The sequence below is a fragment of the Simochromis diagramma genome, unplaced genomic scaffold, assembly GCF_900408965.1.
Source record: "Simochromis diagramma unplaced genomic scaffold, fSimDia1.1 OVJJ01000602.1, whole genome shotgun sequence".
Classification (NCBI taxonomy): Eukaryota; Metazoa; Chordata; class Actinopteri; order Cichliformes; family Cichlidae; genus Simochromis; species Simochromis diagramma.
Window position 1 is genome coordinate 8168356 of NW_024387040.1, and position 14729 is coordinate 8183084.

Sequence of the window (14729 nt, forward strand, 5' to 3'; positions counted from 1 at the left end):
GTGTAGGCAGGCAGGAAGAGAGGACCCAAAATGCAGGACTCACTGAGGCGGAAGTAATTCAAAACACACAGCTTTATTGCTGGTAAGAAGCAGAACAGAAAAACACTAACTAAACTGGAAGAACGGAATAAGTAGGCAGGTAGGCAGGAAGGCAGGAAGGCTGGCTGGCAAACGGAACACACAGAGGAAGCGAGGGTGAACAGACGTTAACGATGCGACACCGAGTAGGGGAAGACACAGACACTAAATACAAGAGGTGAACGGAGCGAAGAGGAAACAGCTGGGAGACACGGCTGACGCTGATTACACTGACGAGACAGGGAGAGGACAAAGCTGAACGCACTGACAAAGGACACAGACCTACAAAATAAAACAGGAAGCACACGCCAGACAGAGACAGACTCGTAAACAGGCATAATGACGTCATGGACAAACAGAGGGACATACGGGCAGAGAAGACTAAGCACAGGCAACCTAAACCAAACATAAGGGCAAGATAACAAAACCTAAACCAGAAATCATCATCATCATCAACATCATCATCAGATAACTAAAGAATCAGAATATAATGGTAATCAAAACAGTACCACCAGAGAATAACTAATCCATAATGCAAAAATAAACCAAAACATAAGAAACTCAAAATGCTGGGTCGACCCGACCCAGGACCGTGACACAAATAACTGGCAATATAGCAAAGAACCAGTTCTTTAAATTACCAGAAACCTGTCAAAAAAAAACAAAAAAAAAAAAAAATTGAAAAAACTGGACAAGTATGGGGGAAAAAAAAAAAGAAGAAGTGGTCGATCTAAAAAAAAAAAAAAAAAAAAAAAAAAAAAAAACCCCAAAAACCCTTGTATACAGCAGATGAACAGTATCTGAGAGTCATATTCTTAAGAAAAAGGAAGAAAATCCAGCAAAGACACATGATTTGAGAGAGACATCTGGCCCTTTTGTTGATTCACTGTTCGGTGAATCCTCATCAGAAATAGTCTTAGTGGAAGGATGGCATGAAGACGTCATTCCTAAGGAAGGGAAACAGCGGGAAATGACTGAGGTATGCCAAATTACACAAGAACTGGAGTGAAAATCGGTGGCAACAGATTTGTAATTTGACATTTTTGGTTCAAATTACTGTCATTGTCATCGGGCACCAATACTTCTTTTACAGATGAAGCCGTACCTTGATGTACAGCTATCCACATTCCGGTATCCCATTTTTCAAGTCTCCAAGTAATCCTGCAATCCTGCAGCCAAATATTGCACTCAGTTTTAGGATTAGATTCAAAAATATAACTGCTGTACACAATATACTGTTGGTTTATTTTCAGTATGTTAATATTCACATGTATGTGTCAAATGTCTGATATAGAAATGAAAGAAGTAGAAGTAATAACTAATAATTTATAATTTTTAAATGTAATCTTTACAGACAGAGAAAAGTATACTTTTTTTAACATTAGAAGTATATTACAACACGGCTCCTACTACTCACCTTGCTCAACTCGCTGATGATTGGAACCAAATTTCCTCTTTGGCTTTTATGACCTGGCACTCTGCCAGTCTTTGTGAGTCCCCTCAACAAAGTTGTAGCACTGTGTAAACAAAATAAGTTTAGGGATTTTCTGTTGTAATTACAAAGGGACGCTTGCTGGAAATGGATATGAGAAAATGTTTTACTGGAACAGATTTAAGTCTCTGTCCTTGAAGTGGAGGAAAACCCCTTCTCTTGTTTGAAGACATGCATGCGGCATACCAAATAAAGAAAAAAAAAAAAAAACCCCCAAACCTCTTTAGCACAGGCCCTATTCACTTGAAATTCTTGAGAAATAATGCGTTTAATTTTAACGTCTGTGATTAATGAAAATAAGTATTGGTACCGTGAATGTTCAATGTGTTTTAGACTATCTCTGTATTAGACTCGCCCATGCAGTTGTTACTGAATGGCCAGTATTTTTTCTAATATTTACCTAAATGATTCATCCAAATTCACGATCATGCCGATGTGGTACTGTCCTTCTGTATCTGTCTAAATATAAACAAAGAGAACCAAGTGAACAGCAATTTTGCCATTATGTAATATTTCAAGCCAAATGAAAACAGCATGCTCACAGTGGCAGTGCTAACAAGCTAATGGTCACCATCTTGGTTTACCATGCTGACGTTTATAAGTACAGCTAACTGAACCAAACTAATGGAACTAAAAAAATAAGCACACAAATTGCAAGCTAATACACCAGGTCTACCTTCTGGCACCATAACTTTGAAGTACCTTAAGTAGATCATGGCACCTATTTCCCATTTCCTAGCAAATTATAAAGAAATGAGAGGTAGTGCAAGACTTATAGAATACCTTTTATTGTCACTACACACATGTACAGTGAGATACAGAGCATCTCCCACTCACTGCAGACATGATTATGCTGTTGTGTAGCACAGTATTCTATTTTAACCTTACAATTAACTCTCCCTTACCATTAACTTACGAACAGTTGAAGGCCTTACTGTAGATTTAATATTGGAAAAAGACAGATAAATACATACATAAATAAATAAACACATATATACATAGTCTGTTTGACCGGCCTAATTTGAGAAACATGAAACACGTTGTGTACCTTCATGTTGCGCGGGAGGGCCAGTCGGACAGTCACTGGATTCAGGATGGCTTGCACAGAAAAGGGTCCAAGGAACCGGGGAGCCAGCTTCTTGGACACAGTCTGCAGAGTGATGTTCCTAGAGGAAAGCCATACCTGCTGGCCTACCGGATAGGCCGGTGTAGGGACGCGGCGGCGGTCAGCCAGTCTCTTGTTTTGTGCGCTCGTACGCAGTAGGGCCGCTCGAGTTGCCCGCCAGATCCGTCGACAGCGCCTCATGTGATGTTGCACGGAAGGCACGGTGAGGCACTCTCCGTGATGGAGAGTGGGGGTTGATACCCCAGGGATGCTTCGAAGGGAGAGACACCCGTAGCAGCCGACGTGCTAGAGTTATGGGTGTATTCGGCCCACGCCAACTGCTCACTCCATGACAACTGGTTGGAGGAAACGACGCAGCGCAGCATGGCCTCCAGCTCCTGGTTTGCTCGCTCAGTCTGCCCATTAGTCTGCGGGTGGAAACCAGAAAACAGGCTGACCTGGACCCCCAGCTCGGTACAAAACATCTTCCACACCCGAGAGGTGAACTGGGGCCCACGGTCAGAAACAATGTCCAGAGAAATGCCGTGAAGGCGGAAAACATGCTGGGTCAAGAGCTGGGCAGTCTCTAGAGCGGTGGAAGGTTTGGTAAGGGCAACAAAATGGGCAGCCTTAGAAAAACGGTCAACGATGGTGAGTATAACAGTTTTACCAGAGGACAGAGGGAGGCCAGTGATGAAGTCCAGAGCGACGTGCAACCACGGCCGGCTGGGGACAGGCAGTGGTCTGAGGAGTCCCGATGGAGGGGAGTTGGACGTCTTATTTTGGGCGCACACAGGACATGCGGCCACATACTCCCAGACGTCCTGAGAGAGAGAGGGCCACCAAAACAGTCTTTGTAAAAAGGTGACAGTTCGGTTCCTGCCCGGATGGCAGGTAAACTGTGCGGTGTGTGCCCAGTGGATGACCTTACCCCTGAGGGAAACGTACAATCTACCTGCTGGACTGGTGCCGGGGTCGGGATCTTGTCGCTGAACATCTCGGACCACCCTTTCATCTCCCAGGTGAGGGTCCCCACAATGCATGAGGCTGGCAGAATGGGCCTCTCCTTCTCCTCAGGGTCCATGTCTGGCGCAAACTGGCGTGACAAGGCGTCTGGTTTCGTATTCCGGGACCCGGGCCTGTAGGTAATGGTTAGGTTAAACCGTGCAAAAAACAATGCCCACCTGGCCTGTCGGGCGTTCAGGCGCTTAGCCGCTTGGAGGTAGGCGAGGTTCTTGTGGTCCGTCCACACGATAACAGGATGTTCGCTCCCCTCCGCCGAGGCAAACAGGCTCTTGAGACGGTCGAATGCTTGCTGAGCTGCTGGAGACCACAGGTACGGCTGTTTGGGCGACGTGAGTTGAGTAAGAGGCAATGCCACCTTACTGAAGTCCCGGATGAAACGTCTGTAGAAGTTGCTGAATCCCAGAAAACTTTGCAACTTCTACCGGGTGCCTGGGCACAGGACACTCCAACACAGCTTTGACCTTAGCCGGGTCCGCTCGCAACCGGCCCTGTTCAATGATGAAACTGTTAAATTATAATATTATTTTATGCCATGTTATACCCCTAACTAAAGATTGTGAATTATTATGTAGTTTTAGTTTGCATTATTCTCCTGAATTAGAAGAAGGTGATAACTATTGCATTTGTTAAACTGATTTGCATTACATTAGGCTGCTGATTTATTGTGGATGAATGATATTGTTTTATGATGTTATAAGAAATACTGTTTGCAGAGAGTTATCACCTTATTTGTCTGATTAGAAGAGAACGGAACATGCTGGAGTTTTCTGCCCCATCTCAGCAGGAGCAGATAAACGGGGAGCCAAGGTCGTAGCTTAGGCGCCGTGTGAGAGAAAAGCATGTGAATGTTTAAGCTTTTATGATAAGGTGGGGGCACCAGAGGCTATAAGAGTTTGATCAATGCTCCACCATTTTGAGATCTGAGGCTGTCTGCATACAGTGTCCATCTCCCATGCGTGTGACTATTAAAATCATCGTTTCACTTAACCCGGCCGGACCAGTGTTGTTATTGTGGTTTTCCTTGTGTCTCCATCCCCAATTTTTGAACTCGTAACAAAACCCAGAAAAAAGACAGTTGAGGCATGAAACTCACATTTTTCCGCTTTACAAAACAGCCGATTCTCCAGCAGGCGGTGCAACACCAGTCTCACATGCTTAACATGCTCAGCTCTGGACCTGGAGAAAATCAGAATGTCGTCAAGGTAAACGAACACGAAGTGGTTCAAAAAAAAAAAAAAAATCTCGTAGGACGTCATTTACCAGGGCTTGGAAAATGGCAGGGGCGTTAGTGAGTCCGAACGGCATTACCAGGTACTCGAAGTGGCCCAGATGGGTGTTGAAGGCCGTCTTCCACTCGTCCCCCTCGCGGATGCGGACCAGGTGATAAGCATTGCGGAGATCAAGTTTAGTGAAATGGGTGGCTCCTTGAAGGAGTTCAAAAGCTGAGGCGAGCAGAGGTAGAGGATATTTGTTTTTGATAGTGATCTTGTTCAGTCCCCGATAGTCAATGCAGGGGTGTAGGGACGCATCTTTCTTTTCAACAAAAAAAGAAGCCTGCACCCAAGGGAGAGGTGGAGGGACGGATGATGCTTGCTGCCAGGGAGTCGGTAATGTAGCGCTCCATAGACTCGCGCTCGGGTTTCGAGATACTGTAGAGTCGGCTAGTGGGCAAGGGGGCGCCTGGGAGCAAATCAATCCCGCAGTCGTACGGACGATGGGGGGGGGCAGCGATTGGGCCCCGTCTTTGCTAAAGACTCGACCTAGATCATGATATTCGGCTGGCACGGTTGACAAGTCGAGGCGAGTGGGCGGCCCCGCAGGATCGTCTGACATGCAACCCGGCACTGCAGAGTGTAAACACTGCTCATGGCAATGGGTGCTCCACCCTACGATACATCCCTTGGCCCAATCAATCTGTGGATTGTGTCGCTGGAGCCAGGGGAATCCCAAAACTAAGGGTGTGTCAGGTGCCTTGAAGAGAAACAGGAACATCTGTTCAGTGTGATTACCGGAGAGAGTGAGTGTGATTTCTTGAGTGCGGTGAGTGACAGCGGCTAAAGGCCTGCCATTAAGCGCTGACACCTGGAGCGTTTCAGGGAGGGGAACAACAGGCAAACCCATCTTGTGGGCCAAAGCCTCATCCAAAAAACTTTGTTCAGCTCCCGAGTCTATTAGTGCATCACAAGAATGGGTGCGGGAAAGAAACCGTAATTTAGCGGGGCAGCTGAGGTGGAGGAATGTATTCACCGGCGCACCCGTCAGTATCCCCACCTTTACTGACAGGCTGAGTCTTTTAGCCGTGAGGGACAGGAGTCCGCGAAATGCCCCTTCTTCCCGCACACAAAACACTCACCCACCAGTTGTCTTCTGCTCCGGGTGAATTTAGTCTGTCCCAGCTGCATGGGTTGCTCCTCGTCAGCAGGTGAGTCCGTTCCCTCCTCTCTCCACTCGAGAGAGGGGAGTCCAGTCGGAACTCCTACGCCCCCTACTGACCGTCGCCCATCTCCAGTCCGCCTGCCAAACTCCCGCATATGGTCGTCTAGACTGATACACATGTTAACCAGGGCACTTAACGATTTAGGAAGCTCTTTAGTGGCCAACTCACGTTTAACATTCTCATTTAAGCTGTTTAGGAATGCTCCTCGGAGCGCCTTTTCCTCCCAGCCCGTCTCCTCGGCCAGGATCCAAAAGTCCATGGAGAAGTCTGCCACGCTCCGCCGGCCCTGCTTTAAAGTAAACATGCGATGAGCAGCACTGTCAGGGTTAGAGCCTTTGTCAAACACACACCGAAATTTGCTCAAAAAAAAAAAAAAAAAAAATCACTATATGAGATGGAGGGTTGGGCGCTCAGGACTGCTTGAGCCCAGAGTAGTGCTCGTCCGGTTATGAGCTCCACCATGAGGGTGATCTTGGCAATATCAGAGGCATAAGCTCGAGTCTGCTGCCTAAAAATCAGAGAGCATTGAGTCAAAAATCCCCAGCTTTTGTCCAACTCTCCACTGAATTTTTCCAGGTACAGGTAATGTGTGTTCTCGCTGAGGCGGAGGCGGAGATGGAGGAAGGGGACAGGCCGCTGCTACATTTAGAAGCTCCACTGGTGGTTGTGGTGGTGTAGTGGGCTCTGGTGGTTGAACGAGTGCTCTAGGTGTAGCAAGCAACATACCTTTCAGTTCAGATACCACCTGTAGTAGCGCGGACTGCTCCTCGGCCACATGCTGCAGCATCTTTTCATGCCGCTCCAACCGTTCAGCTTGAAGCGCGAGCTCGCGCTGGACGGGAGATGAGTCCGCTGAGTCCATTGCTAGCTGGATGGTTCTGTCACGGGTAATGGGAAAGTACAGACTCAGTCGCGGAGCTCAGGATGCAAAGTACACAGTGCATTTATTTACAGTGCCCAAAAACAGTTTCAAAACATAAAGTGAAGTGCAAAGTCCAACAGTGATCTTCTCCAAACTCCCAGTGGTGCGCAGGTGAGTTTCCAAAGTGATTCTCAGAGTGTGTGTGTTCTCCTCCAATAGCTTAATCCACAGGCTCCTTCTCTCCAACCTCCAGCTCTGTATCTCTTCCTCCTATAAACGAGCAAAAACAACAGGTGAGGAAGCTAGCCGGCTAAAGCTAAGCTGCAAGTCACAAAACACTCTTTATTACCGAGCTTCAAGTACAATCCAGCGTCGACTGCCATCTGGACACACAGTTAAATACCTCAGCCCACAACGAAGGATGATCAGTGACAGCTGGGTGGCAAATTAGGTGCAGGTGTGTCAGCCACTGGGTGGAGGAGGAGAGAGAGAGAAGCACACACATACACACACAGGCAGGTCGTCCCGGGAAGGACCGTCCGACCATGACAGTAACAGAGAAAGTTTATAGCAACCCGTGTAGTGGAAGCCGACAGAACCCAGGGCATCAAATCCAGAGGCACATAAGTGCATAAAAGTTGCCAGTGCACTGGTGACTGCAATGCTCAGTAACTACTCAGTTACAGAGTTACATTCATTTTCTTCTACTCATCCAATTCAGGATTGCACGGGAGCTGGAGCCTGTCCCAACCATATTCAAACCTAAGAACACTGTGTCACAGTATCCTCTGCCAGGCACGGTGGCTCCATCATACTCCGGGGCTGTTTCACTGCCAGTTCTACTAGGGCTGCCAGTACTTGTGGTACTAACTAATAATCAGAATTTCTGAATTATCTTTCTTCTTTTGCAAACACAAATACTTAACAACAATATTTAAAGCATGAAGAAATTATGCACAATATGGTAAAAAATTAAGACACCCTCCAATGCTAAAGCACATTTTAGCCTTTGTAGGTTGCTGCACCCACAATTTCTACCTTGATATTCCTTTCAACAGTGGTCACCCTGAGTCCCATGTATCCTCCCGTGACTCCAAAGTCCTGAACCTTTGAAGATCGTGAAGTGTATATTCACCAGTGAGGTGAAGTGTATCATATATAGATATATTTAAATTCATTTAAAAGCCTAATATCCACCAAAAAATAAAAAATAAAAAATCTGAAGTACATGCCTATATCAGCAGTGATGCAGAGGTCTTGAAGGACACAAAGGGACACAGCAATTTTAAATAAGGTAACGTTATTCTCAGTGTGTGGTTTGCTGTTAGTGGCAAACGAGGCTGTAAGAGAGATTTCCCAATTTCCAATCAAGGGGAGAAGGGGTCTGGTACGTGCCAAGGTGTGTGACATGGAGGAACGGTAACACAGAGACACAGTACCTTCCCCTCTGAATCACCCTGAAAAATATCATGTCATTTACACCTGGTCAAATGCCTGCAAGGTCTACAAGCTTTTTGCAGACTTTTTTGGCAGGGTAGGCAAGAAGGGAAACAAACTGATCTCTCCATTCATCAAGAAAATGAAAGTCAACTTTGAAGGTCAGGTAGAAGTTTAAATGTTTGTAAAAAAAAAAAAAAAGAGATTACATTTTTCAAGGGTAAAGATATTGCCGTTGTCATTGTTTTGTAACTGTTCTGAAGTAGCCATTGCATTATGGTTAAAGAAACACAGACTGTGTTATACAAGACTAAATTTGAAGATCTTTCATATGTCAGAAGATTTGGCAGAACAGATATGAGGAAACAAGGGTATAATGAGGTTTGTTGGACTTTGCTGATGTGATGGGTTTTGCAGGATAGCACTTCTCATGAGGCTTTGGGTGAACAGTACAGCGATGATATGTTTCAGCATACTTATATGACAAGAGGAAATCCTGCTCCCTATTCAGGGAAATGAGGGACAATATGGCCACTTTGGCCTCAAACTGCAAGAATTCCCGTTAATACTTATTAACTTACACGGTAAGTTATAAGTAGCGTGAAGAGCATATAATGGAGGTGGGTTGCAATGCGGATTGCAGGAACAGTGAGTGAATTCAATCTTGGAAGGACCTAGGTGGCCAGTGGCTTCAAACTCATTTGTTGTGAGGCAATGGTGCTAACCCCGATACCACTACAACTTTAGGAAGATGAACACAAAAAGTCAAATATATGCCCCATAAATGTGTAGTGGGTAAATGTCCTTACTATCTTCTAGATAGAAATATCAAAGGAGTGGATATAAGAGACGAAAACATATGTGATGGGATTTAAACCCTAAACAACAAATAGAGGATTTAATAAAAATGTTACATTATTTTTCTTTATGTGTGCACTGTAGTCACATCTTGATTGGTTGAGTTAAAACTCACGATACTAATGATTGGAAGCAAAATTACAAAACCTGCTATTGTCCAAGTACCTGAGTGTAAACTGCAGTGGGCATTATGTCATTAAAATATAGTACCTACTTTATGCTATTGGTATTTTTTCACGTTAATGTCTTGTGTTACTTTATTTAATTTGTTTTGGTTCTGCAACTTTGTCTATTCAGAAAATGATAATTGTCACAAAAGTGTTGTGTCAGTGCTGTATTAATTTACTTTACACTTTTCAGTGTAGTCATTGTTTCAGTGAACAATGACTGCCCTGTCATTGTTTTTGTGTGTGATGAAGTTGTTTTTGCAGAAGAATAACAGGAAACCCCTGCTCTTGAGGATTTAGAAAAAGATCAGATGAATTACAAGGAAAAACATTTAAGCAGAGTTTTTTTTTTAAAAAATTCCTAAAAACATACATGGGAGGTCAGTGCCAGTGAATTTTGTCTGCATTAAAAAATATTTCACAAGTCAAAGTTGCAACATATTTTATGAGTTTCTTTATTAAGTTGACCAAAATATATGTATCAGTGACACAATCTCACACCAGTTTTTCTTTTTGTATAGAAACTTAGCAAAAAAAAAAAAAAAAAACCTAATATAAACAACATGAATTTATGCTTTTACATATTCACCGCACTTTATGATTGTAGAAAAATCATTACATTACAGGTACATTTCCAAAGTGCCATTCTTGGTTTAAAAAAAGTATATTTGGACATAACATGACAACAGTCACTCGACATGTAGTTTCCATTGCCTAAGAGCTCCCTTTTGGCCTGTGAAAATTACCATCATGCATTTTGTCACATGCACAAATTCATACTTGGTTTGACTGCACCAGCTGTGAATTGTGAATCCATCATGAAGTCTGAGAATGAACTTTTTCGTAAGTTATTCAATATTACGTTATCTTAAAAAATACCAAGGTTTAAGTGCCATTTGTACCATTAAAACTTAGGTGTAATAACAGAAATGACTGTGGCATCACAATCTAGAAAAATGCTTGAAAATTACAATATATTAATCCCAGTCTTATAAATTTGAACATTTGAGCTAGATTTTTTTCTTAGCTTTTTCAATAATTGTCTTCTAGTTAAACAGGTTTTTATTTAGCATGATGCCAGATTTGATGAACATATTACATATTGTTCTTCTACTCCTCACTAAAACATCATATATTCAATGCTCGGCCTGTTATTTGGTGGAAACATCTGGTATGAACTCTCTTGGCAATAACTACTTGAGAAGTCCTTTTGTTCTTTTAGTACTTAACCTATTACTTGACTCGTTTTAAGAAGTGCCAGTGCAGCCACCATCTGAATCAATACATTCTGTGTTTGTGTCAAACCTTTGCTTTAACCACCTCTTTTAAGGCAGTTGAGTAGCTGTGCATGACACATGGTTCAAAAACAAATCTCATTTCAGTCTTTGTTTAGCCAGTTTCCTTTTGATTGGCTGCCCTTTATAAACCAAAGGTTTAAACAGCATGTAGGTGGGGCTTCTGTGCTCACAGGCAAAGCTAAGTGCCTGAGACGATCATATAAGTGATATGGACTCTCTATAATGCCATGGAGAGCCATAGAAGACATAAAGCGGTCTGAAACAGAGTGTTTAGAGCAGTCTGAAGCCATCATCTACAAATTTGGCTGTTTAAAATGAGCACCCACTGTCGTGACAGTATTTAGTGTATATATGACAGAAAATAAGGAAAAGCTTGTTTGCCCTTGAATGCTGGTCTCAAAAAAACATCCTCTCTGTGTTGAAGACCTTCAACTTGGTCATAAAGTTGAAGTAGATGAAGGCCAGCGAGACCAACAAGTTCTTCATCAGATAGAGGATGGGCGTAACAAAGCCGAAGAAGGCAATGAGGCCAACGCGCACAAAGAAGAAGGGTAAATCCTGCAGGGCTACTCCTAGGGAGGAAAGCAGGGGGCTGTGGGGCATGACCACCACACGCAAGCATGATAGGTAGCTGAAGATATAGATGGGAAACACCCAGCCTGAGTAGTAGACCAGAGGATGTCCTGCCACTCTCACCATCTCCACCGTATCCATCCAGAACATAAAGCTGTCCACAAACACGTCTGCACGGGCATCAGTGGCGCACAGGAATCTCAGAGGCCCAGTGTATGCATAGGGAGATATGTGGTACGGTGTGGTGCTTCCTGATGGTTCACTCAATCCAGACATGCCATATGGCCTCCCATTGTTACCTGGTATGCCCGGTAGCGTCCCATTGGTCTCTGGTCGAGCTCCTGCTCCGTTCTGGCTCCTGTCATTGAGCTGGTTTGCTCCTGGTTGCATAGGAGTGGGCACACCTTGCCTGTGCACAGCTGGCCCTGGCACAGCTGGAGTGATAGGTGTTACTGGTGCTACTTGTTCCACATGTGTGAGGACAGTGGAAGGGATGTCAGCATCTCTTTCGGTGTCATTAGCTGGAGAGAAGAAAAAGAAAACACAATATCTTGGATTATATTTACTTAAGCTGTTTATCATCAAGTGGTGTCGGCCCAGATTTACAAAGAGACAGCTGAAGGCTATCAGACAAATAATGTGGCTCACAGATATAAACATTAATCTGCTGTTTAGACAGAGGCAATAAATCAAGAGATCGCTCATTCAAACGATTTTGGCTTTGAAGAAATTCATATGAACTGTTTTATCATGTGGTTTTTAAGAAAATATATTTCCCTACTTCTGCCATGTCAGATTCAGAAAAATTTAAAAATATATCCTGCTCATTTCCTCATTTTGGATAAGTGAGAAATGAAGCAGTCCAAAGAAATATCCTGCTCATTTCTTCATTTTGCTCGAGTGACGTATAGAAATGTTCACAGTGTGTTTGCAGTTGCCTCCAAGCTCCTGCAATGCAAAACCCAGCATGCTTTACTATACAAGTCTGCAGCAGAAAGTTCAGGATCTACAGCAGTCAAAGAGTGATTTGTGTAATGTGTTGAGAGAGCTGCGCTCACCCTGGCCGGTCAGCCTGCAGTGTCGTATCCTCTCCACAACGTCAATGCAGATGAGCGAGAAGAGGACTAGTGACACGGGGAGCTCAGTGAATGTATCATGTTTCAGGTTGTTATTTATCTGAACCTGGATAAACAACCGTAAAATTGTTAGCCTGACTGAGTACTGTAATTATTTACTCACTTTTAATCTTTACAGAGCCCACTGGTTCACCTCAATGGTAATAAACATTTTGGGATTTGTCACTTGCAGCGAGGGCATTTGACACAGCCCTAAACAGACGAGGTGCTCATCTTAGCAGAATTTATGGCTCTTATGTTGAAGCCACTAGATAAGCAAAGGTCAAAAGGTTTGCTTAAGCTTTAAAGAATGCCACAAAAAAGGGCAAATAAGGTCTGGGCTGTAGCCAGTTAGGAAGTGAAAATGTGCCTCGTGGACATGATTTGACAAGGACAGCATTGACAGGAAGAGGAACCAAGCTGCTTATCAGTAGCTCCTTATCCATAAGGCTAGATAGTCCTCTCCTGAGATCCATAAGGATTCTCACAGCTCATCACATTTGTTTCAGTAATACTGTGAATCCTGTCATACACCATGTTCCCAAACACAATGTTGTAATAGATATATGTTTAAGTTACTAGCAACTTCTTTGGAGTATAAACACAATCACCCAACATGACTACAAAGGATCTACAATTACAGGTTGAGTCATGTTACAAGTATAGCAACATACAGGTCAAAGTTCATGATCAGAGCAGAGATAAACCTGATATGACAAATGAAAGCAGTGAGAAACAATCTGTTGGGTGTTGTACCTCAGAGCTGGCAATGAGAAAGGCAAAGCAGGGTAATGTGGATAGGATCACATAAACAAGGGTCACTGGCCTCCTGATATAAAGACAAAAGAAGGGCAAGAAAGAAAACAAGGGAGGAAGTTAAAGTCAGTGACAGGAATTGCTAAAGCCTGGTATTAACCAGCCAAGTTCTGTCCAAACCAGTCACAGGCCAGTTCAGCCTCAAACCAACTGATCATGTCTCGGTCCCGTAGGACAGCACTGGGATCCCAGCTGCTGAGCATACACAACTCGGACCAGTTCTCAATCTTCATGTCTGAGAAACTCACCACTTCTTCCTCCCTATTAGAAATTTCTTCTTCATGAAGACCATATACTTCAGGGGTACCCAGACCAGCAGGGCAGTGGAGGTCACATAGGCAATAGAGGAGGCCACGATCAACCAGTAGGCAGTGCTGCCGTCTCCGGGAGGTTGTGCTGATGTTTTGACCTTTGCAACGATGACAGCAAACCTCTGCATGACGATGAAGAGTGGCACGCACAGGCCTGCAAACTGCAGCACCTCGCACAGGGCAAACTTCACCGTCCTCCCTGAGCCCATCCTGTGGCAGCTCACAAAAAGAAAAAGAAGGGAGGGAGACAGGGGCTGTTGTCGCAGTGAGGCGACCCCTGTCCCTCTGAGGGCTGGTCAGGCCTCGGACCTCTGCATTGTCTGCCTCCACTAGCATTTTCCACACACCACAGCCCTGGCTCTCTGCTCACCCAACTGCTTACACTGCACTAGGCATTGTGTGCCTTGGCGTGGCGGTGATGTGACCGGCCCTTTGCTCTCTTTTGATACAACGTACAAACAGAGTTCGTCTAACTTTACACCCTGAAGGACATGCATGTGACACAGCAATCGCTTTGGGGCAATCCGAGGTAAAAACAGCATCTCAGCCAGTGTTTTTCAGTCTTATCACATCACAGTCCACACAGCTTTAATGATGTGTACCTTGTATTCTTCCTGGGAATTCTCCAAATATAAGAAACACAAGTTAATTACTCCCACAGTATAATCAGCATCCCAGGACTACTGGCTGTAACCCAAGAAACAAGATACCACTAAAAACACATCGACTCCTCTCATGCTTATATATCACCATCTAGTGGCAAAGTGTTCTAACTGCAAAATTTTGGAATCCACACTGTTTTGTAACAATTACAAATGCATTCGTGCTTTGAAATTGCTGTCAGTTCAACATGTTATTGTTCATCAAATTCAGGCGCTTGATTATGATTTGTTGCATCATAATAATAAGCGACATGAGACTTTTTCCCCCACCAAAGCCCAGCTAGAACTTTACCAGTCAAAAGCATTCATGAAGTAATTTTATCTGTCTTTGGTTCTAAAGCCATCAAGCCACAGTATCTGCTATGCCACAGACCAATATCGCTACATAAAAGTGACGACGGAGCAAAAATGTTGCTGAATTGTTTAGACTTGTGTCTGCAAAACCCACACAGCTGGACATTGTGCCATTGCTGTCTTCAGACGTGTGAACAC

The 14729-nt window shown here is 44.1% G+C and overlaps 1 protein-coding gene and 1 long non-coding RNA gene across 2 annotated transcripts; both read right to left on the reverse strand.

Moving 5' to 3' along the window:
• Positions 1–852: 852 nt before the first annotated feature.
• LOC120741149 lies at positions 853–3586 on the reverse strand. The gene is made up of 3 exons (XR_005697567.1): positions 1496–3586; positions 1184–1247; positions 853–1025 (listed from the first exon to the last, which is right to left on the reverse strand). It is a non-coding gene; the product is annotated as an uncharacterized LOC120741149 (long non-coding RNA).
• Positions 3587–10030: 6444 nt separating this feature from the next.
• LOC120741535 (transmembrane protein 236-like) lies at positions 10031–13948 on the reverse strand. The gene is made up of 5 exons (XM_040044515.1): positions 13513–13948; positions 13205–13277; positions 12344–12515; positions 12272–12278; positions 10031–12033 (listed from the first exon to the last, which is right to left on the reverse strand). Exons 1-5 carry the CDS (start codon positions 13782–13784, stop codon positions 11157–11159), a joined length of 1401 nt encoding a protein of 466 aa, XP_039900449.1. The 5' UTR covers positions 13785–13948; the 3' UTR covers positions 10031–11156.
• Positions 13949–14729: the final 781 nt, after the last annotated feature.